The sequence below is a fragment of the Dipodomys ordii genome, unplaced genomic scaffold, assembly GCF_000151885.1.
Source record: "Dipodomys ordii isolate 6190 unplaced genomic scaffold, Dord_2.0 Scaffold7, whole genome shotgun sequence".
Classification (NCBI taxonomy): domain Eukaryota; kingdom Metazoa; phylum Chordata; class Mammalia; order Rodentia; family Heteromyidae; genus Dipodomys; species Dipodomys ordii.
In genome coordinates this window covers 14,056,655-14,079,512 of record NW_012267223.1, presented here as the reverse complement: position 1 = coordinate 14,079,512, position 22,858 = coordinate 14,056,655, and the positions used below count along the sequence as shown (strand labels likewise).

General features: G+C 44.0%; 1 protein-coding gene across 3 annotated transcripts in view; it reads left to right on the top strand.

Moving 5' to 3' along the window:
* Hlf (hepatic leukemia factor) overlaps window positions 1-20,336 on the top strand; it is a 51,686-nt gene extending 31,350 nt beyond the window's left edge. For 2 of the 3 annotated variants that reach the window (XM_013038120.1, XM_013038122.1), the window contains exons 3-4: window positions 13,235-13,455; window positions 17,936-20,336. In XM_013038120.1, the coding sequence (XP_012893574.1) occupies window positions 13,235-13,455; window positions 17,936-18,154 (440 nt within the window). In that variant the 3' untranslated portion in view covers window positions 18,155-20,336. The remainder of the gene's footprint in view (window positions 1-13,234; window positions 13,456-17,935) is intronic. The other variant, XM_013038121.1, reaches the window with a different exon arrangement.
* The last annotated feature ends 2,522 nt before the right edge of the window (window positions 20,337-22,858 follow it).

The window sequence follows — 22,858 nt, the reverse complement described above, 5'->3', positions numbered from 1 at the left end:
TTGCATTGTTGCTCATCTGTCTGATGAAGATTATTCGATTAAGAGGCAAAGTAATGCATCCTGAGCAATCCACAGTGTCCTCAGAAGCCCTTCTCTTCAGTCAGCTCTATTTCTCTGGATTGTCCAAACTCTGGTTTACTTCTTACAATTCTGGCCTCTCCTGCATGCCTTTCTTCCCTCTTGGTCTTTAAAGCATCAGAGTTTCTCCCCCAGGGCCTTTATTTTGATTTTCTTCTCGCTGTCTGTATTCTTTCCAGAGACTTCAGGCTGATTATGTCTGTACCTGCAGCTCGCATTGCTGTTTTGAAGTCTAGATGCTCCTATGAAGCTGAGGCCTCTGACCTCCATGGGTCTCCATGTGGAGTCCCTGGGCCCTGGAGGATTAGGAGAGCCCTCAGACACTGTCTGTTCCTTGGAATGGACTCATTTATACATCCGGGATAATTTCACCTTTTCCTTTTCTGTGTCTAGTTGGGCAAAAGTCATATCCAGCCCACCTTACTCATAGCCCTGAAACCCACACAGCCCACCACGTCTGTTTCTTCTTTTAATCCTGCCTCTGTGCAGGGAGGGGTCACATGCCTTCCTGAAACGAGTCAGTCAGGTGACCGCCGTGTTTTCACTTCGTTAATCCATCCTTACTCCTTTGAGGGTAAAATCTGGATATCTCAGGCCATTGCCTGTCCACTCTCAACTTGTACTCCTCTTCTGGCCCCCAAGTGCAAGATATCAGTTCTCTGAATCATACATTCTCTCCTGTCATTACATCTTCATGTAATTGGTTCCCTCTACCTTGATCATCCTTCATCTCTTCCCTCATTTGCCCAATTTCCCTTTACTCTCTCTGGATCTGGGTTAGTGATCAACCCTTCAACTCCAACCTTCGGACCCCTGTGTGAAGCCACACTCTTAATCATCTGTTTACTTACCGGATTCCACCTCCACACTGCATGCTTCCAGAGCTTGGGTTTTATTGATATGTTCTCAGAACCTAGCCCACGGTTAGTGCCCACTGAAAGTTTGTTAAGCAAATGACTTCTTTTTTAAAAAAAATCAATAACCCTTTGTTAATCATCGGTACAAGCCAAGGGCATGACCTGGCCTTGAAGGATTTAAAATAAAATTTGAGCATATGTAATTACTTAAAAGTTATGAAGTCACTTAATATGATATATATATACATATATACATATACATTCTAGGCTGATACATGCTAACTGCAAAGTTGTATCATCAGCATTAAACATAAGAGAAGTTGATAGGAGCTATCTTCAACAGCACTGGGATAGGGAAGAGAAGGAGGGCTTCAGCTGGACCATGATGATGGTAGAACAAGTAGAGACAGGGAGGATCTGAAGCACATGTGCCCAGAGAAAAGACAGATCAGCTCAGTTCAAACAGAGAGTACAAAAGAGGAGCAATATGTCTGACAGGGGAGGTCATTGCTTCCCACATGGGAAGCCATTGGTTGCTTTGGTCATAGTGAGGACAATCTAGGAAGAATCACTCAGCCACTCTGTTGGAAGATGAGGTTGCCGGTGGCAGAAAGACCAGGTAGGAAGGTCTGCAATTGTCTAAGTCCCTTGTGAAATGATTTATACCTGGCCTGTGGCAGGAATCTGCAACACACAATATTTGCTGAACTCGAAGAAAGAATTTTTTTTTAACTTGTTAAAGTTGCAAGGATCCTTTGCTAGGGTCCCAACCTCTCCCTCCATTATTTAATGGATGAGGAAGAGGAGAGGGAGGCTCCTGGAACCTCTATCTCTAAGGTTCCCATTACAGATAGGTTCTTTGGATTCCAGTCGATTCCATTCCATTTCTCCATCCTGCCTGAGAGGGGTCACTGAAGCTTAAAACATAACAAGATTGAGTAAGGTTCGCAGCATGAGGAAACCTGTGGCAGAGGCTGATGGTCAACAGGCTGGAGGGGGAGTTTGCTTTTAACTTAATTGGCTGAGAATACAGCAGGTCTGTAGGCAGTGACCAGAAGTCCACAGATCGGTTAGGACTTTCTGTGAACTTCCGTGTGAGAGAATTGCAGAGAACACTGGCTGGAAGCCAAGGCAAGGAGCTTTCAGAGAAGCATTCTGGCTTGTGGGAGCTGTACTTAGAGACTGGAGCAGGGCAGAATTGTGGGTCTCCTGGAGAAGCTGCCCATCTTAGAGACACACCTGAATCCTATGTGTGTTCATCCAAATGTACAGATGTAACAGAAGTCCTGCTTTCCTCTCTTTGTTTAGTTTAGTTCAAAGGTTTCACTCTAGAGAGCAAGCCTGCACTCTTGATGTGCACTTAGGATCCATGTTCACAGTGGGCATCAGCAAATACCACTGCTTCGTTAGTCTCCTGCCTCACTGTCTCCTCTAAGTCGGAACCAAAATTTCCCTATAACCCAAAAGGGAAATAGCTGGTGTCATAAGTAGCCATGGCAGCACTTTGAAAAGTTCAGGTTTCAAATGACTAGGCCTGCAACTCTGATGATGGGTGGAAGAGCTGCCCGGGGTCTAGGTGGTGTGTGTGTGTGTGAGTGTTTGTGTGTGTGTGTGTGTGTGTTGTCATTGAACACGGGAAAAACCTTTCTCTGAAAAAAGACAGTCAGTCTGAGAGCATGCCTCCCTGCTACGTAAGAAGACAAGGCTCTGCTCATTCTAAGGAGAGCCACATACGTTGCTTAGCAGCTCAGTCGCTCTACTGGGAAAATGTGCGCACTTAGTCCTCACCATGTCACAGGGCTGGCAAAAGGAGCCCATAGATGTGCAGCAGGTACACTGGGGAGGTCCAGATGTTGGTGTTGAAGGAAGAAGACCCTCCTTTCAGAGCACTTCTGTGGAACACTGAAGATCTTGACAGCCATCAGTCCCCTGTGGACCTCTGCAGAGGATGGGGAGATATTGGCCTTGAGTTTCCACTTCATCCCTTCCATTTGTCTTGTTGGCTTGTCCTTTATTAGGTGGGGTTTTATTGTCAAGCAGATTACAATGGGCTTTCTTTATTACAATCTTCCTGTGTTACTCTGGCAGTCTTGGAAGAAAGATCCTTTCAGCAAGACAGTTTCCAGAATTTGAACCAACTAGCAGTTGGCTAGCTATCTTATGAAGCCTTCCTTTCTCCAAGTCTTACTAGTACACAGGAAACTACTCTTGTCCCTCCATAGTTCTAAGTGGTGGAAGGCAGTATGGGGCAGAATGTGAGTATGGGGACAGACAGGGAGGGCCTTCTTGCTTCTCATTTCACGACTGTTCATACCCACCTCTCAGGGAGGTTGCAAGATCTAAAATATGCCTCCCGCTGGTGTTGAAGACAGCTGGCGCTGTGAATTTGTTTCTGACCACCCTGTTCCTTCTCTACCTCCAGATGCTGTGATAGCTGTAGGAAAGGTATAGATGTAGAATGTAGAAATCCCAGAGCCACCAGTGCCCTGTCTTCTGCCACCTTCTGATCCCATAGGTCTGAGGAGGGGAGGTTGGCCTAGAGAAGAGCTGGTGGAGGGCTAGTGATGGGAAATCCTGGGGCCACACGTGCCCCGACCTCTAACGGGAACACTCATTCTCTCTCCACCTAACTGCCTCTTCCAGGCTATGGTTGTGAGCTCTCGCACCGAAGCTCAGAGGATTCAAGGAGGCAGGTTTTGCTGACAGCTTTTGGCAAGAAGCATGATGACACACACCCTTGGAATGAGAGGCCTTGCTAATCCCGGCCAACCTCCTGCCAAGTGAGAAGCTGCCAAGTCAAGTTAGGGCCACTTTTGAGTGCTGATGCACCACCTCAAGGCAAAGTGCTTGTCCTGGGCACAGGGTCATGTGTGTTGATGTCTAACAGGCTTAGCTGGAGTGGGGACTAGAGGAAAACAGGACAGGAGGGAAGTCAGGTCTCCACACCTACTAAAGGGGCCTTCTCTCATTGCTGTCTAGCCTCAGCAACCCTTTAAGGGGAGCGATTCCTCCACTTGACAGGGCTGCAAGGCAAAACAAGCCTCAGCCAGAGCTGGGGGGGGGGTGTTGGGCAAAGCTTTGATCTGTGTGTTTTCTGATGAGCTGTGTTGTCTCCTCCAGACCCAGCACAGAGACCCACGATGGGGACAGAGCATCAGAACAATATTACAAGTGTCTCTACCCCAACTCAAAGAGAACATGAATGGGCATACTCATCACTTAAGGTTATAGACATATAATACTCCTTCCCAATCACTTAAGGTTATAGACATATAATACTCCTTCCCATGAAGTGAGCTGTGTAGCCGACTTCCTGTACACATAGCAGGACGTATTTGTCTCCCTTTCTGCCAGCATTCCTCAGCTGTCTCATAACTAGGCCTGGTGTCTTGCTTACCCAGATGTTTCTTCTTACATATACAATGCTCGAGGGGTTGCAGGGACAGGAGCCCCATGGCTCAGCTCTGTTTGGTTAGATACAGTCTTGCCCTTGGCATCAAGCTCGCCGTGTGGGGACTATGGTTGTAAAGAAGGCAGAGGAGGTCAAAGAAGAAAAGAGAGGAGAGAAGGAGGTGGCTTCCTGTAGTGCCTGGGAGTTCGTGTTCTGAATGGAAGCCGTGCCTCTTTGGAGGACTAGCTCATACCCAGGCAGCTGTTGAGGCTGAAGAGAAAGACCTCTGGAGAGACTGCCCTTTCTTCTCCAGCTGCCTCTCTGAGAGGGAAGTGAAGGGCAGTGGGAATCGTGGGCTAGGTAGGTGTCAGGCCAACTTGAGTCACACCCATCCTGGTGCCCAGATTTCCAGCTGTGTGACCCCATGCCTGCGGCTTCATCCCTCACTCTCCACTTTATCACTCTTACGATAAATGACCTTGTGTGAGTCCAAGCCAGCCTCCGTCCCTGGCTTGCCCTTGAGCCTTCTGTTTCCTTTATTAATCAATTCCATTCCTCATAGAGTTATTATGAGGATTAACTGAGGTGGTACATCTTGAGGGCCTGCTGGGAACTAGGGGTCCACCCGGTGACCTGTCAACACTACTAACATTGATTGCACCATGGGCAGAGTGGGCTCACTTGCATTGTGTTCTGAAGCTTAAGCTCAAGGAAGGAGCTGGTTTTAAGGTGTTAATGTGTTTCCCTTGTTTCTGTCGACAGCTTGTTGCTCTGTGAAGGGAGTCGTTGGATAAGAGCCACTGAGATCAAAGGCATCTTTACAGTGAGCCTTTCGGTATAATTGTTCTGCACTCCTAAGAGAGAACACTTTCTGGGTACCATGTACAAAAAATGCGGCAGAGAGGAGAAAGAAATGGGAAGGGAGAAGGGGGGAGGGATCTGGGGGTAGAGGGATGGAGGGAGAGTGAATAGAACTTGACACTACGTCAGGCTCTAGACCCTTGAAAATAAAAAACTCCAGACAAGACAAGCTCCTAGAAGATGATGGGTTTAGAAGGACATTTTCCGGTTTCATCTTTGACTAATACTTTCCTGTGTCTCTTCTCCTTTCTTCCTTCTGCCTTTGGGTGCCTCCACCTGTCCCTTTTTTTTATTCCTTCCTTCCTTTCTTCTAGTTATTCTCTGTTCCACTTTTGGTCTCCTAATTCACTCCCCTCTCTCCCTTCCCTCCCTCCCACTCCCTGCCATCCCATACCTTGCTTGGGGCACTGACACACTAGGGTGTGAGCATCTGCCGCATCCTTTGGGGTGTGAAGCCTCTGGGCCAGGGCCAGCTTGCTCGGCTTATCAACTGTATTTCCTAATTGGATAAAGCAGCAGGCCTGCAGCACAGCAACACACATTTTGCTCTTTTTCTTCCTCTTTGTTTTCTCCAAGACCCCATTTGTCTCCAGCTCTTTGGTCCCTTCCTCTTCCTCCTTCCTCCTCATTTCTTCAAGAAGCAAGAGACAGGGCAGTGGGGGGCGGTGGGGGAGGGGCAGTGGTCTCTAACGTTAGCACATGGAAAAGGAATCCCTGCTTGATAACAGGAGATGGCCTTTACTTGGAGCATGTCTTCCAGCAGCCTTGTGGCACTACAGGAATATGAGCAGGAGGAGGAAGGACAGTCAGGAGGTAGTCCAGAGAAGCAGGCTTAGACAGGAGCAAGAGTTTGCACAGTTTATTTTGAAGTCTCTGTGATCGGGTTGTGTCTGTATTTTATATTTGTCTTCACAATGTAGACCTTATATGGAGGACTTCCCAAGTACCGTACATTGCTCTGAGGCCTTTACTGATGTATGGTATTTCATTCATTTCTCACGCAACACTATCAAATGGAGGGTTTTGTTTTGGCCTTTTATTCACACATGCCCAAGTATATATTACTTTCAGGCTGCAGAATCAGAATTCAAACCCAAGCATGGCTCACTTCATGGCCTCACCGCTGTCCTGAACACATTTCACTCCTGTTACCATGTTTAATGTGACTGTAAACATCTCCCTGTATGAGCTCTTGGCTCAGCCATTGATGGCTATGGTAACACTCTTCAAACAGTCACACAAACTCAGCAGCATACACAAATCAGGGTTTGTTGATTATGCATATACAGTTGCTGTGGGTCAGTCTATGGCTTTTTCAACCTGGTTGGACTCACACCTCTGGGGAAGCAGGTGATTGAGCTAACCTAAGCTGGCCTACTCCACATGACCCTCCTCCTCCAGCAAGCTAGCCTGGACATGTTTATGGCGCTGACAGAAAGGCTACAGGGGAGACAGGAACATGCAAAGGCTCTCCAGACCCAGCTTTGCATCTGACACTCAGTTACTAATGCCACAGTCTGTTGGCCCAGACTCAAGGGTTGGAGAAATAGACTGGCTGGAACCACAAGGTTATTTGGAACAAGCCTGGGGTCAAAGAAGGTAAAACCTTTGCCTGTCAGGGCCCAACTGCCTTGGCAGAGTGTTGTGCAGGAGATAATAGTCCCATGGGCCATAACCTTTGAATGTACCTGGGAGAGGTTCTGATTTAATCCCTGTGACAGATTACACACACATTCTTCACTGACCCTAATTGGCTCCCTGCAGGTGCCTGTGGCTCACACCTGTCATCCTAGCTACTCAGGAGGCTAAGATCTGAGGATCATGGTTCAAAGCCAGCCCTGGTAGGAAAGTCCAAATGATTCTTATCTCCAATAAACCACTAGAAAACCGGAAATGGTGCTGTGGCTCAAGCAGTAGAGCGCTCACCTTAAGCCGAAGAGCTCAAGGACAGCGCCCAAGCCCAGAGTTCAAGTTCCAGACTGACCAAAAAAGAAAAAAAAAAAGGACTTTCTGAAGCAGGGATTATTTGTATTAAAAAGAGGTAGGACCTGAGCTCCTATGCTGGGTTCCATACAGAGTGAAAGATGCTATTGCAAATGCAAATTATGATCCTTTGGTGTCTTAGAAACCAATGGCAAACTGGTGATGGAGAACAGAGTGAGGCAGGCAGGAGAGAAGGATCTGAGAATAACTTTGAAGTACAAGGGATTTCCCTGTCAGTGTTAAAGAGACCCTTCTAGCCAAAATAAGAATGTTTTTCTCTTCTTTTCTCAGCCTTTCTTGGTAGAGGATAATGTTCATCCACTTGCCCATAGGCACCAATGACAAATACTGGGGTATGGTGTCGGTTTTGATATGACTACTATGACTGCAATGTCTTGCTCACTTGACTGCCTAAATTAGGAGTAATGAGAAGAGCTGGAAGTGTGTTACAATTGGCCTAGAGTATTAAGTAATACAGAAAACTGTATTTTTTTACAGTGAAATATTATAAACAAAAAGCATTGACTTGAGAGGACAGGACATAGATTACCATTGTCATCATTCATTGATGACTGCTAGCTACTCAGGTAATTGAACACACACTGCTAAGCTTTTATGAATAATAAGAATTAAGGATTATCTTTTTGTTTTCACTTGTATTCTTTGGAGGTTTAGTCGCACCCTGTGTATTACTAGAGTGGAAAGCAAAAGGCTGGGGATGTAGAGCATTTGTGTGCACTGGATTGGATTTCACCTCACAAGAAGCAAAACCTTCTTGTCTGACACAGAAGTGAAGACTAACTGGGGTAAGGAGGTGACTTCTCATCTCTTTCCAGATTCCTTCAAGCCCTTTGTTCCACCCTTTCCTCCAGAAATCCTCCTTGGTATTTCTGGAAGTGACTTTTGTCTTGATGCTTCTAGAAGTAGAAAACAATGACTCTCAGGATCCCAGAAACTACACAATGATCTTGTCTACTCTGGATCATTTTTAAAAAGCTTTGGATAAATACCAAGCTCAAGGTTAAACAAATGCAGGAAGAAACCCACACGACGGTCTCAATCAATAGTAAGAGAAAAGGCACATAAAGAAATTTAATAATACATTAGGTCCAGCTTTCATAAAACATTTAGTACAATGGAATGGGGTGGAATTTCTTTTAACATGTCCAGCTGTATCTTCTAGGATGCTAGAACAAACCGCCATACTTCAGGGTGTGAAGCATTAAAGCATTTCCACAGCAATCTAGGACAAGTGGGATCATTGGTCTCACCACCTTCCACACGCATCATCTTGCAGCTAATGTAGCGAAATTAAACAATTTGTTTTAAATAAATTGGGATTTACAAACATAGAAAAGAATCCATAACTGGCTTTTGTGGTAAAAGAGAAGATCATTCATCTAAAACCTAAGAGCAGTTAGAGCTATTATAACTAAGCGTGGGTGTGGTGGTTCAGGCTTGTAATCCCAACTCTCAGGATGCTGAGGCAAGCAGGTCATGAGTTTGAGACCTGCCAGGGCTAGATGGCGAATTTAAGGCCACCAGTGCTATATAGTGAGATCCTGTCTCCGTAAAAAAAAATAAATAAATAAATGAAATAAAAATAGAAATAGTAGGAGAGTCATAAAATAGCTAGAAACAAACCTAGCATTTTCAAACCAGTAGCTTTCTTCTGCCAGCAATAACTTACTAGGCAGTAAGGGAATTTACAGCAGTTGCGACTAGTATAAAACATGTAAGTTTGATAAGCTGAGCAAAACTGTGAAAGGTTAACATGAAGAAAAGTATAAGCTGAACTAATAAATGTAAAGCAAAACAAAACAAAACCCCTTGCTACTCCAAACTGTTCATCACTGAGCGGGCCCCTCATGTGGACAGATAGCCCTTGCTACTCCAAACTGTTCATCACTGAGCCGGCCCCTCATGTGGACAGAACTATCTGGCCCTTCCCTCAGCCTAAACCAGCCGTAAACTGTCCCAACACCGCTTCCTCAGGACCTGGAGCTCTTTTACGTAGCTCACTCCCACAACATGGGAAGTGCTTTCGTTTTGCTCTTGCTGTAGTAAACTGATGCTTCTCCCATTATCCATGTGCATTTTGCACTGTTCTTTTTTAAAAACTCTGATCTGTATTTGACAAGCCAACCAGGAGATTTGAGGAGGTCCCCCTGTCCCCCAAACACACTCAGGAGCAACTGACTTCATTCTCTTCGGATTCTGAAGAAACTAGCAGAGCATCTTTTCACTTTTACTACTTCTGGACCGTTATGTCACAAAACTTGTATGACAGTGGAAGTTCCTCCTCTTATCTCCCGTGTCAGCTTAGGCCAAATAATTACCTATCAAGTTTCCTTTTGTAAACTATAACTTACAGAGTTAATATGTAAAGATTCAGGGCTTTTTGTGTATTTTCTCCCTTTTTGCCTTTTGCCTTCTTGCAAATGGCACTAATATCGTTTTGGCTGTACAAAGTCCTTTGGAAGTTTTTTCCCCCTTTACCTTTTGCTTTCTTCTTGTATTAAGATAGATAAGTTTGTTATGTTAGTCATCCGTAGCTCTTAGTCATGTGAAGCTAAATAAAAATGTGTAAAAGGACCTTTTAAAACATTCAAGCCACAATAAAGTTTACATACCTTCCTACCATACTATGTGGACAGATGAAGAAGTAAAAAAGGAACCAGTCAGTAGGAAATGAGGTGCGACTTATTTGAGAAGAAGCTTATCTAAAAAAAACAAAAAAAGATAAAAAGGTTGTATACACAAACAAAGAAATGTTCCGACAATTGAAACAGGCAGGCAAGGGCAAAAACCCGAAGGCTAAAAGCTGTTACAGCAGGTTAGTGTTAGGGTTATACTTAGGTAATCTTGATGGGATAATGATGGGACATAAAGACATTCTCTTGCTAGAAAGGCTACACATGATAAAATAAGGTTTTATCTGAAAGGACTTTTTACCAACAAATAGGTTTTCCTATTGCAAAATGTTTGTGGTGGGGTTTGTGATGGGGTATAATTAACAAAAGACTCAAGGCCTTTTTTTTTTTTAAATCAGTCATGGGGCTTGAATTCTGGGCCTGGGCACTGTCCCTGAGCTCTTCAGCTCAAGGCAAGCACTCTACCACTTGAGTCACAGCACCACTTCTGGTTTTCCTGTGGTTAATTGGAGATAAGAGTTGTACAGACTTTCCTACCCTGGCTGGCTTTGAACTGTGATCCTCAGATCTCAGCCTCCTGAATAGCTAGGATTACAGGTGTGAGCCACCAGCACCCGGCTTGATGCTTTCTTGTTAAACTTATGAAAGGCTCTCTAAACACTTCTCCTGCTGTAGACAAATCTACTTTTGCTGTTATTGTTAAACTTTCCTATCATTTTCACTGTTTCCTATCTTGCCTTAATATCTCAACATACCCAAGGCCTAAGATACAGATAGTTTTGCTGACTTTCCCATAACAATATTATTTGTACTAATGTGGGAAACTGCATATGCAAAATGGATAGGTTGAAAAAGCAATTTGTGATAGATTGGCAATGTAGTCTCATTTAGTTTAAATCACTTATGTGTTCAGAAAACCAAGACATAAGGAAGGGGGCTCAGCATGCAGCTCAGAGATGGAGTGTTTGCCAAACTTGCTGGAAGGGGTTTATTGGAGACGACAAGAGTCCCTCGGCCTTTCCTGCCTGGGCTGGCTTTGAACTGCCATCCTCAGATCTGAGCCTCCTGAGTAGCTAGGATTACAGGTGTAAGCACCAGCGCCCGGCTCAATGATGCATTCTTAAATGATGATTCTTCATTTAAAAATTGGAAAATTCACAAGGGTCAGGAAACTACCATAAAGATCAAGTGACACTGTTACAGTTTGGAACAAAGGGAGGGAAAAACAAGTCCCACAGAGTGAACGTAGCACAAAACATGGATAAACAAATAGGATGGCAGGAGAGTCTCTAGGAAGTAAAAAAGACTTGGCTCTGTTTTTTCAGCCTTCTTTCCTTTGCTGTTTGGCACCAAGGAGGCCATTTTCCTGGGCTCTGGTCCAGTTATATTTTGTCCATTCTTCAGGCAGGTAGGACTGACCTACTTCTTCTGTAGGAAAGGGCTAGAGCAGAACACTGGGAAAGGTTCTATAGAAAGTGTGTGTGGGGGGGGTCAATATTGACAAATAGAATACCAAAATATGTAGGAGGGGCTTGGAGCTACTTGGAGCAATTAGATTTGGGAAGTATTCATTAAAAGGATAGGAGAACAAGGGACATGTCTGTGAGGGTTGTTGTGATAGTTGTTGGGTAGTTCTTTTAGTTCATAGTTTCTACAAGGGAAGTATCATCCATTTAGCCTTGACACTATCCAGTATAAAACCCAGCAGTCTAGAAGCTGGCGCTGAGCAGAACCGTGGCTATTAAGAACTCACCATCCTCTGCCAATACCCTTGGCAAGGAACGTACGGAGGGAGAGTAAGGACCTAGAAGGTCACCCAGAGCATTCATTGTGCAAGCGCCCTATGAGGACCTTCCAGAAAACAAACACACAAGATTTCAGTCTTTATTTCAGTCTTTCTAGAATCCAAGCCAAGGAATTTGTGCTTCAACTAGGGTAGGTTTTTTGTTTTTTGTTTTGCTGGTCCTGGGCCTTGCACTGGGTCCAGTGTTAGCTCAAGGCTAACACTCTTCCTCCTGAGCCACAGCACCACTTCTGGATTTTTCTGTGACTAATTGGATATAAGAGTCTCACAAGCTTTCCTGCTAGGGTTGACTTAAAATAGTGAGCCTCAGATCTCAGCCTCCTGAACAGCTAGGATTACAGGCGTGAGCCACTGGTGGCCGGCGGGGGTAGGTTTTGATGAGACCTAGAGGGTACGTCACACACTGACAGGGAGGAAGGAAGAGGAAATGGGCCGTACACAGCCACGTCGTGTCCTCTCATTTATGCGCTGGACATGAAAGGAATGATTAAAAATAGAAGTGACGATAGAAAGCTCTCAGCCTAAATGTTTTGACCTGTTACTAAGTTCACTTTCTCCAGTAGGACATAGTCAGAAACACAATTAAGCTATAGTTCCAAGGATATTTGAGCATCTCAGGGATGAAGCCTGTCTAATGCTCAAGTAGAAGTTACTCCATTATGGCCTTTCTGATTTGCTAAATGTGTTCTCAAATGTGTCCCTTTCTCACCGTCTCTGCTACCATTATTCACGTGTTCATGCATTGACTGGCTAAGATGAGGAGGGTAGAGTCAAGAGGCACAGGCCAGAACTAGCTCCACAGCATCCAGTCCAGAACTCGTAGCCTCGAGAGGCTGCTCAGCCTTCTATCTGATCTGTCTCTCCTTCAGTCGTTTCGTTGCACGGTTTGGGTCTTTCTTCCAAACTTCATCTAGTTGTTATTTCACTTCTCAGGATCTTTCGGCAACATTCGGAGCCTTTTCTGGCGGCCAGGTCAGTCGCCTCTCCTTGCTCCATCTTGTCTTTCGACTCAGTCCTGCAACTACTGAAGACTGTCTGGTTGCTTTTCACAAATGCAAGCATCTGTCTTGTCTGTGTGCCTGGAAGACCTTTTTGCTATTTTACTGCCTATCTCAAAATGCAACGGAAACAAGCGGGGTCCCTAGGATGTGCTCTGTAACCTTAACCTCCTTTGTGTTAAGTGCTGTTCCCCACACTCTGAAAGCAGGTGAGATTTATTTCCATCTCACAACTTACTACTCTATACCAAGGGTTAATTATAGGTCTTTTCCCACAGTTCACGTGGGAATCAACTTACATGTAAAAACCAGTGAACTCTTCCCAGCATACTGTTGGTGCCCCCCGAATGTGTGTGATAGGAAAGAATGTGAAGATGCATTGTTCCACCCGCAGTTTGTGAAGAGGTGTATATGGGTCTTTTGTTTTGCTTCCTGTGACTTGACTCAAGTCGTATTCAGCCTGCGAGGCTCTCAGAAATAACAGTGAAGATGAATAGGAAACATGGTGAAGATGTTACTTTAAGACTCTTGCCATCCCTCCTCAAGTACCACTATCCACTCTGTTAACCTGGGGTGCATGTGTATTAAAAACTTCTCTGTTGTTCCAGGCCAGCTGTTGCCAGCAAACCGCAATACACCAAGTCCCATTGATCCTGACACCATCCAGGTTCCGGTGGGTTATGAGCCAGACCCAGCAGATCTTGCCCTCTCCAGCATCCCTGGGCAGGAAATGTTTGACCCTCGCAAACGCAAGTTCTCTGAAGAAGAACTGAAGCCACAACCCATGATTAAGAAAGCTCGCAAAGTCTTCATCCCTGATGATCTGAAGGTAAATTGGAACTGGTAATCAGGCTTTGGGCAAATGGAGAGTGGGATGAAGAGGCAAAATAAAGGGTATGTCTGGTCCTGATTTTTTTTTTTTTTTGGCACATCGCTTCCTCTCTGGGTGTCTTGTGAAGTAATGCTTTTGTGCCTTTGATACTGAACAGAAATGAGGAGAATCAATAAGATGTGGGTGTGACATGTTAAGCCCGTGGAGAAAACCAACTTGGCCGCTCTCCTCCAGGTTAGAATCCCTATGGTCTACTGCCTTGGTAGTTAATGCAAATCAGGCTCTTCCAGGATTGGAAAGAGAGAGAAAATCATTTGGGCAAGCCTTCTGGACTTCAAAAGTCCCCCCCCCCAACCCCTACACACCCAGGGCTTCCTTCCTTTCTTGGGATTTTCTGGTAATTCTACAATTTCCCTGAACAGAATAACAGACAGAGATTGAGCCTCTTTCCACCTTGATAACCTTGGATGACAGGATGAGGCATGGTGAATGAAGCTGGTGGAGTCCCTGGCTTATTTCTATGCCACGTTCACTTCATATTGCAAGCAATGACCACTTGAGCTTATTGCTTGGTTGGTGCACTGCTCTAATGGAGGGGGACAGGCATGTAGCTTAAGAAGTCCAACAGAGCTTCAAATTAATCTGACAGTTTCGTGACATCTCAGGGTGAAAATTCTTTCCCGAATCATGCCTCGTCTCCTTAGACCAATGGAGAACTGTTTATGATTAGTTGCATCATGAGGCTTTCTTTTTGGTTATACTTCTTTCCAATCACACAGACAATAGAGATATGATTATAGATATTCAAGGCCTTGGAATTAGGCCTAATTAACTCTTAATGTCTGACCCTCATTTCCCAAACTTAAATGTGGTTCATGTGTAAAGACACTCCTCAGCTGGGAAAAATGGGAGTTTGAGACATTGTATGAATTGATTTAGACCCAATTCCTCCTGATTTCTTTTTTCAATCGAGAAAGAGCCCAAAAGACAGACATCCCTGCCTGGTAGCTCAAATCACCACTGTCACCCACATATCCAGAGAGCACTGAAAGGGGCTTTGCAGTGATGCCTCTTTGAAGTTGAGGAAGTGGACAAGGCGAGAGGGGAACTGAGGTGAACTCTGCTTTTAGAGTAAGGCTGGCTCCCAGGTTGTCTAGCTTCCAGAAAGGTCACTGCAGGATGTTCACTCTGAAAAGGGATCCTACAGAGGCCCTTGGATGACAGGTCAAGAGCTGTCATGTCAAGAATCCAAAAAGGGAAATTACATAGTCAAAAACGTCAGAAAAACCTAAACTACCCACAGCATTGATAATCAGACTGGATGGGCCAAGGTAGATGTGCTGTGAAATCTGGCCCAAGGCAGATTGGGTATCTCCCATGTCCCGTGTTCTTCCTGCTCCGATTCTGTGTGTTTTCCAGAGCCTTGTCTCTTAACTTAAACCGGGAAGCCCTTTAAGCTTGGATTTCCTCTTGATGGAAGGAGAGTTTGAGAGGATGCTGCTGAGTAGTAGGTAGAACCTCCAGCCAGACCTTCACTGACTCTCCAAATATACGTGATCAAAGCAAAGAGTAGGATTACAGAGTAGCTCAGGTAACCTTGGCAACAAGAAAGGCCATGTAAAACCATCTGTGCTGTCCATTTGTGGCCAGGCCTGACCTTTTCATACTGCAGGTAGGGAATGGACAGAAACAAAATCGGCCATCCATCTCTTGGTTTGTTGTTTTGTTTTGTTCACCTCCCCCTTCCCCTTGTAGGAGACAGCCACAATAGTACTTCTAAAGGTCTCATATAGTCACTTGACAAATGCACTCCTCTAGTGTGTGCCAAACCCTCTCTCGGGGTCTAGGAATACCAAAGTAAGCTAATCCCAACACTGTTTGTGGCCTTGTGGAACTCTAGTAGGTCAGGATGAAGGAAGATTGACTTCTTGGAAGTGGGCAGGACTGAATGGGTCCTTGGTGAGGATAACTGGGTATCCAGATGGCATCAGCACCTGGCAGGTAGAGGGGAAGGGGACATAGAATGTAGTGCTGAGTTTTATTTCCCCGATACCCAGACATCTTGGGATAACAAAGGAAGGAGGCAAGCTGGTGTTTCTTGCCTTCTGCATCCATTGTTATACCCCTGTTCTCTGCTCCCCTCCACCTGAAAGGTTTAGTCTCCTTCACTCCTTTGCTAGTTCATCTGTATGTGTGAACAGGTGAGCCAGAAATAAAGCATTTTAGAAACTCTAAGAAAGACACCAAAAAAGCTGATTGTAACGCTGGGCTCAGTGGCCAACTCCTTGAGCTCTAAGACTTGATCAGGATTGTCACATGCCACCAAGTCCAGGGCCTGTGATGGAGCACTGGTTCCCTCCTTCACCATAAGCAGTTTCTACAGTTTCTCAGGGTCTTGTTCTGGTGGGCTCCCTCATCTCCTGGACTCCTGCTCCCCTGTGGGGAGGTTCCTGTCTATCATAAGTCAGCTCCTCTTTGCACTATTCTTGGAAACCACTTCTGGACACACTGCCAAGAATGGTAGGTTTTCTGATATTACAAAGAAGGTAGAATAAGGGAATCACCCCCAAGTAATAAAAACACCTTGCATCTGAAATGGAGGCTTTGCTGTTGTGAATATACCTTTGGGCTCTTTCTCCCTCACCTGTAATGTCATTGGCTCTCCTGGCTTCTCTTAGCCTCTCTCCCTTTCCTTCTAGATTTCCCACTTCCTGTGAAAAACACAGACAAGGGCTGGGAAGTTGGCTCAGTGGTAGAGCACTTGCCTTGCATGCATGAGGCCCTGGGTTCGATTCCTCAGCACCACATAAGCAGAAAAAAAAGCCGGAAGTGGCGCTGTGGCACAAGTGGTAGAGCTCTAGCCTTGAGCTCAAGAGCTGAGGGACAGTGCCCAGGCCCAGAGTTCAGGCCCCACAACCGGACCAAAAGAAAAAAAAAAGAAAAACACAGACAACCAATTCTGCCAGTAACCCTAGCATACCTGTCCAAGATGGTTTACTCAGATATTCTTTAAAGGGTAGCTGCCTTCCTAAGAAGAATTCAGCGATTATGAAGATCAGCTTTTTCATCCTGTAATATATATTATTGTGAAATGTATAGAAGGCTAGTGGTGTTTTATACATAAGATAACAATGTCGGTTTTGGAGCCAAAGCCAGTAAGTCCCTACATACACCTTTCTTCTTGCACCTTGGATATAGAGTACATACCTGATGAAGGTAATAGATAAGTCTAGGTGTGGACCACTGGTTTTGGACTTTCCTTACAGCCTTGGGCCCCATCTGATGCTAACTTCCTTTAGGAATCTGAGGGGAGAAGAAGAGCTGGCATCACCCATTTATTCCAAGTGGCATGTCACCATGCAGGTGTGAACTTTGCTAGGACTGAGGAAATTGTTGTAGCAGGTTGTTGAAAGGAAGTCGCAAAATTCATCGAGTGATACCACCAGTGAATCGTGAAGGACTAAAAGAAGATTCCCCTTCGACTCCCCAGGCAGCTTGCCTCTGCTTTCCGTAGAGGGAACAGTAATGGGGCGGTGAGAGGGAGGATTGCCTTTCAGATTAACTACAGCTAAGTATTAACTGGGGTAGCTGAGAGCAGTTAAATAGGAAATTAAAGTCATTTATTTAAGTGCTAGCCACCAATATGAGTACATTCACTAGTGGCGGGTTAGAGGTATTTTTTTTAATTCAAAGTTCTATTTTCACTATCAGAGTGTACATGGCCATTATATATTTTGATAGTTCAGAAGGGTAGATGTTTCTTTCTTTTGCCTCTGTGTTCCAACCCCTTTCAAGCCCTCCTTTTACAGGCACTATGTTTATAGCTTGGTATTTATATATAAAGTATATATATATAATATATAAGATATATATTTTATATATATAAAATTTGGGGCTTCTTTCTATGGATAAATTATATTACATTTTTTAATCAAATTGGGGTGAAATCATACCTATTTATCAGCAGATTACAATGGTATCCATCTACATAATGGTATTTTATGAACACTTTGTGGTTCCACTGGGTTATTATTATTTTTTTATCAGTTGCAGAATATCTCTTTGTGTTAACTCTGTTATAACGTTGTTATTAAATCTCTTACAGATAATTATTTTTTCCACTTTTTTCTTTTATAACATTTATACAGTAAAACTTACATGCCCATGTCTATGCACATGCATGAAGGTTGTTCTTAGATCAAATCCTGAAAGTGGAATTGATATAGCACTAGCATATTCATTAAGGTAGCTAAGATACATTGACAAAGAGTTCACAGCAAGTCCCTGGCTCCAAGAAGGAAGCCATCGCTTAAGTACCATTCTCTCAGAATGGAGACAGGAGTGAAGAAGGACACAGGAGTTAAGAAACCTGGGTTGGAATCTCAGCACCACCCCAGATGGCTGCCAGCACCCTAGTTACCTTTCGGAGCTGTTGAAATCTAATATCTTGTTTCTTTTCCCTTCTGTAACTAATGAGCAGGATGACAAGTACTGGGCAAGGCGCAGAAAGAACAACATGGCGGCCAAGCGCTCCCGTGATGCCCGGCGGCTGAAGGAGAATCAGATAGCCATCAGGGCCTCGTTCCTGGAGAAGGAGAACTCGGCTCTCCGCCAGGAGGTGGCTGACTTGAGAAAGGAGCTGGGCAAATGCAAGAACATACTCGCCAAGTATGAGGCCAGGCACGGGCCCCTGTAGAGTGGCATTTGGGTTTTATTTGCGGGCTGTCTTTTGAATAGATGGAAAGCTTTGTTTCCTGTCTGGTAGCACCACACCCAAACCAACCTTTCTGACATCAGCACTTTACCAGAGGCATAAACACAACTGACTCACATTTCAGTGTGCATCCATGTGTGTGTATGTGTATGTGTGTGTGTGCATACATGGCTTGTGCTCCCATGTGTGGTCAGTGGTGTGCGTGCGTTGTGTGTATGTGTGTTCCTTTGCACTTGCCATTTTCTAGATGGTCCTCTCATTGTCTTCTAGTTCCAAACAAGAACGGTGCCATGTTTTTACTAGACTTGGGAGACCTCTGATGGGGTTCTCCCTCCCCTTCTCCCCTCCTGCCCTTCTTCTGCCTCTCTTCATGTTCCAGCTAACACACTCTTCCAGGGCTCTGCGTGACTTCACTAAGGAGGGCCCAGGAAAAGCAGTGGAGTTTTTCAAGAGCACAAGCTCTTGTTTCTGTTTAATCTGTGAGTTACCAGTTCTAGTAAGGTACACAAAATACCTGAAGCACTACATTGCAGCTCTATTCATTTATAGGTTGCTTTCCTCATTTTTCCCCCTCCCTTCCAGTTTTGGTGATAATTGTCTTCAAATTTAAAGTGCTGTTTAGGTTCACTAGATCTCATATTTACTTACTGCTATCTACTAAGTTTCCTTTTAATTCTACCAACCCCAGATAAGTAAGAATACTACTATAGAACAGAGTGTGGTTTTGCTGCGTCTGTACCTAAAGCAATAATCCTATTGTACGCTAGAGCATGCTGCCTGAGTACTACTAGTGGACGTAGGATATTTTCCCTACCTAAGAATTGCTGTCTTTTAAAGAAAAAAAAAACAAAAAAAATTAAAGTAATGCATTCGCGCATGACCCAAACATCCTCAGGACAGGGAGACAGAGAGCTCTGGAGGTCTAAGGATGAGGGGTTAGTTTACTAGTATGTGAGCCCCCCCTCAGCAATGCATCTTGGAATAGCCTTTGACTTTGATACGTTTGGTTTTATTGTCTCCCCATACCTACACCCATCCCTTTGCCATTTTTCTAGTTAACTTTTCCTATATCCCTCTATGATATTCAAAACAATTTGAGTACTCAAGATTCATTTAGTTCTCCCATTTTTTGGTAATATATACATTTTTTGTGTGAAATATACTTTGCTTTTTTAAAAAAAATCAGTTAAGTTAAAAAAATGGATGTTTTGTAAGAGACTTTTTCCTCATGGTATCATTTCTGAATGCCTCATAAATTAACAATTCTGGAGCTTATGTTTCTTATTCTCCATTTGCTTTTGAACGTGTGTGCTCTTATGAAGTGGACTTCCGAAAATGAATGTCAAGGACACTGGTGTATCTCAGAAGGGAATGGTGTTGTCACAAACTGTGGTTTTATCCAATCAATTTTAATGTTTACTATAGACCAAAAGGAGAGATTGTTAAATTGTTTAATGTTTATACAGAGTAATTATAGGGGGTTCTTTTTTTGTACAGTATTTTTCAGATATAAATACTGACAATGTATTTTGGAAGACATATATTATATATAGAAAAGAGAAAGGGGAAACTATTCCATGTTTTGAAATTATATAGCAAAGATATATATATATATATATATATTCACCAATGTTATACAGAGAAGAAGCGCTTGGGGGTTTTGAAGTCTTTAATATTTTAAGCCTATTACTGACACATCAGCATGTTTTCTGCTTTAAATTAAAATTTTATGACAATACCGAGGCTTGCTGTGAGGAATCCTGCTCCGACACTTTCTTGTTTCTTATTAGGTCTCAGAAAGGAGTCAGTCAACATCACCCAAAAGCACAAATGGATTTTAGTCAAATATTTATTGGATGATACAGTGTTTTTTTAGGAAAAGCATCTGCCACAAAAATGTTCCCTTCACAATTCTGAGTTCCTGGAGCTCGGCATTGTTGCCGGTACCCCCACAGGATCCTGTTTCCCTCCTCAGGCCCACCAATCTCATGCAGAACAAGATCGACAACGGTGCTGTGTGTGTATGTATGGCTTACGGTTTGATAGCTGTGTTGACTTTAAAGATGTGTGTTCTTTTGTTTCACTAAAGCTGTACGATGTCAACAGATCCTGCTGTGACTACAAAGAAACGCTTTTGTGCTAGATTAAAGTTCCCTTTCGTCAATGGGAGTTTTCTGGTTTCCTGCCTCCGTAGTATTTGAATTCTTCCAGGTGCTGGTGGTATCCTTTCTCAGCCCGTTGGGCTCCACTCTTGTGTCAGCTTTGGGAAAGGAGATTTGGGTAGGAATATCCATCCATTGCTTCCACACCACAGATAATGGCAAGGAAGGAACCGTTCCTTGTTGTTCAGGCGAGTGACTCGCAAAATAAACAAAATATTTGGCAATCTTAATGTAGACTTGAATGAGAGTTCAGTGAAGAGCCACAAGTGATCACAGAGTTGGCCCTTTAAAAAACAACAACAACAACAAATGAAGAGGCTAACTGAAGAACGGTGAAGCAGTAGTATTTCGTAAAGCAGAGACAGATTACATCTATTAAGTAGAGAACTATGGAAGGGATGCATCCCAGGCCATCCAGCTTTATGGGCGTATCAAATTATAGGTGAAAGGAAACTGTATTTGATTACAAGTCTTTCTTGGAATTAGGTTGTTTGTAGACAGTGAACGTCGCAAATGTGTTTTGCAGAACTTAATCATCATAAACTCTTTGGCGTGCCAGGAGAAGTTTCAGAAACCTACCTGTCTTAAAAAAAAATCAAACACTTTGAAGTTGGTGCAGGTACCTTCTGTGTAGATCATTGTACACACACACATACACATACACACACACACACACACACACACATACATACACATACACACACATACACACACACACACATACACACACATACATACACACACACACATACACACACATACATACACACACACACACACACACATACACACATACACACACACACACACACACACACACGGCTGTCTCTGTTCCAGGTAACTTAAGTAGGTAAAAGTTCTGCTCTATGGCATGGGGGAGCCTGTTTAGGCTTGGAGAAACTCTGATCCACATGTGCCTGAAGACTGGAGCTATTCTAAGAGTCCGGTTACCATTTTTCACCTTTCCATCCTAAGCACCTCTCAGAGATTAATTTCTTGGCCATTGAGAATAAATCCCAGCCGAGCACTGCTGGCTTACACCCGTAATCCTAGCTACTCAGGAGGCTGAGATCTGAGGATCACGGTTCAAAGCCAGCCCCAGGCAGAAAAGTCCGTGAGATTTTTATCTCCAATAAACCACTCAGAAAATCAGAATGGCGCTGTGGCTCAAGTGGTAGAGTGCTGGCCTTGAGCTGAAGAGCTGAGGGACAGCGCCCAGGCCCAGAGTTCAAGCCCCAAGACTGACCAAAAAAAAAAGTCCCAGTTGATACTGGGATTTGGAATGAACAGCATAGAACTTCCTGACAAGGCCCTATCACCTTTGCTTTTGATTAGATTTGCAATGAAAAACAAAACTGATGAGACTCTCTTTGTGCCCACTACTTACCTACCATGAGGGCATAGGTAGGAGAAGGAAGGTCCAGCAGTGTGCCCCTGGAGACAGAGGCTGTGTTGGAACATTCCAAACCTCATCTGACAGGACAGTGACAGGCTTTTGTGTTCAAATACAAAAGGCCTCGAGAGTCATCCCCAGAAACAGAAATGGGCCTGTTTGTTCAAAGAGACCAGAATGGATTCCGGCATTGGAGATGTGGGACACTGTACAACAACCCAGGACTCCCTCTTACCCCTCCCTTCTGTGTGGGATTCACAGTAATTCTAAATGTACATGCAAAAGGCTTTAGAAGAGCCAGGGAGAATTTTGAGTGACATCCCCTCTCCCAGTCGCACATTAGACAGACTGTAAAATGAAAACTTAGGCTTTGATTTTCTTAATAGTTCACCTAAATTTCCCCTTACACTTTCTCAGAGTTCATGAGTTGAGATCCCACAGCAATGGCTTGCTTTGACTATGTGTGGCCTCTGAGATTTGGATTAAACTTTGGTGTCAGTTCCCCTGCAAGTGACAGATGGAGTGTTATATGCTGTTAGTCCTGCTGAGGGCTCCTTAGTAATGACCACTGGTGAAGCCAAACTCTCCAGTTGTTGGCTAGAATAAAAGCCACCCATGAATATCATTGAAAGATTCGTAAAACGCCCTCCTAAGTCTTAATGAATTACATTTTGTAACAAATGCAGTGCATTTTACAGGAGGCCAAGTATATACAGTGGTTTTGTGTGTGTGTGTGTGTGTGTGTGTGTATGTGTGTGCGCGCGAGAGAGAGCCAGAGTATTTAAGTCAAGACATAAAACATTTGATTTTTGAGCACCTTACCAACAATAACTAAGTCCTTATCCTTTTGACAAACACCACAAATATGACATCCTGCAAACAGGTACAAGTTAACATAAAGTTAATTCGGTTGGCCACCATGTTATTGGTGATGTTTATGCTGTGAAGTCCAAATCTTTTTCTGTTATTCTTAATTTTTAATAAAACTTGATTTTTCCCCCTTCCTTAAATTTTTTTTTCTTGCAGGGGTGGGAGGGGGTTGGTCATTAGGCTTGAACTCTGGGCCTGAGCTCTTCAACTCAAGGCGAGTGCTCTACCACTTGAGCCACAGTGCCACTTCTGGTTTTCAGG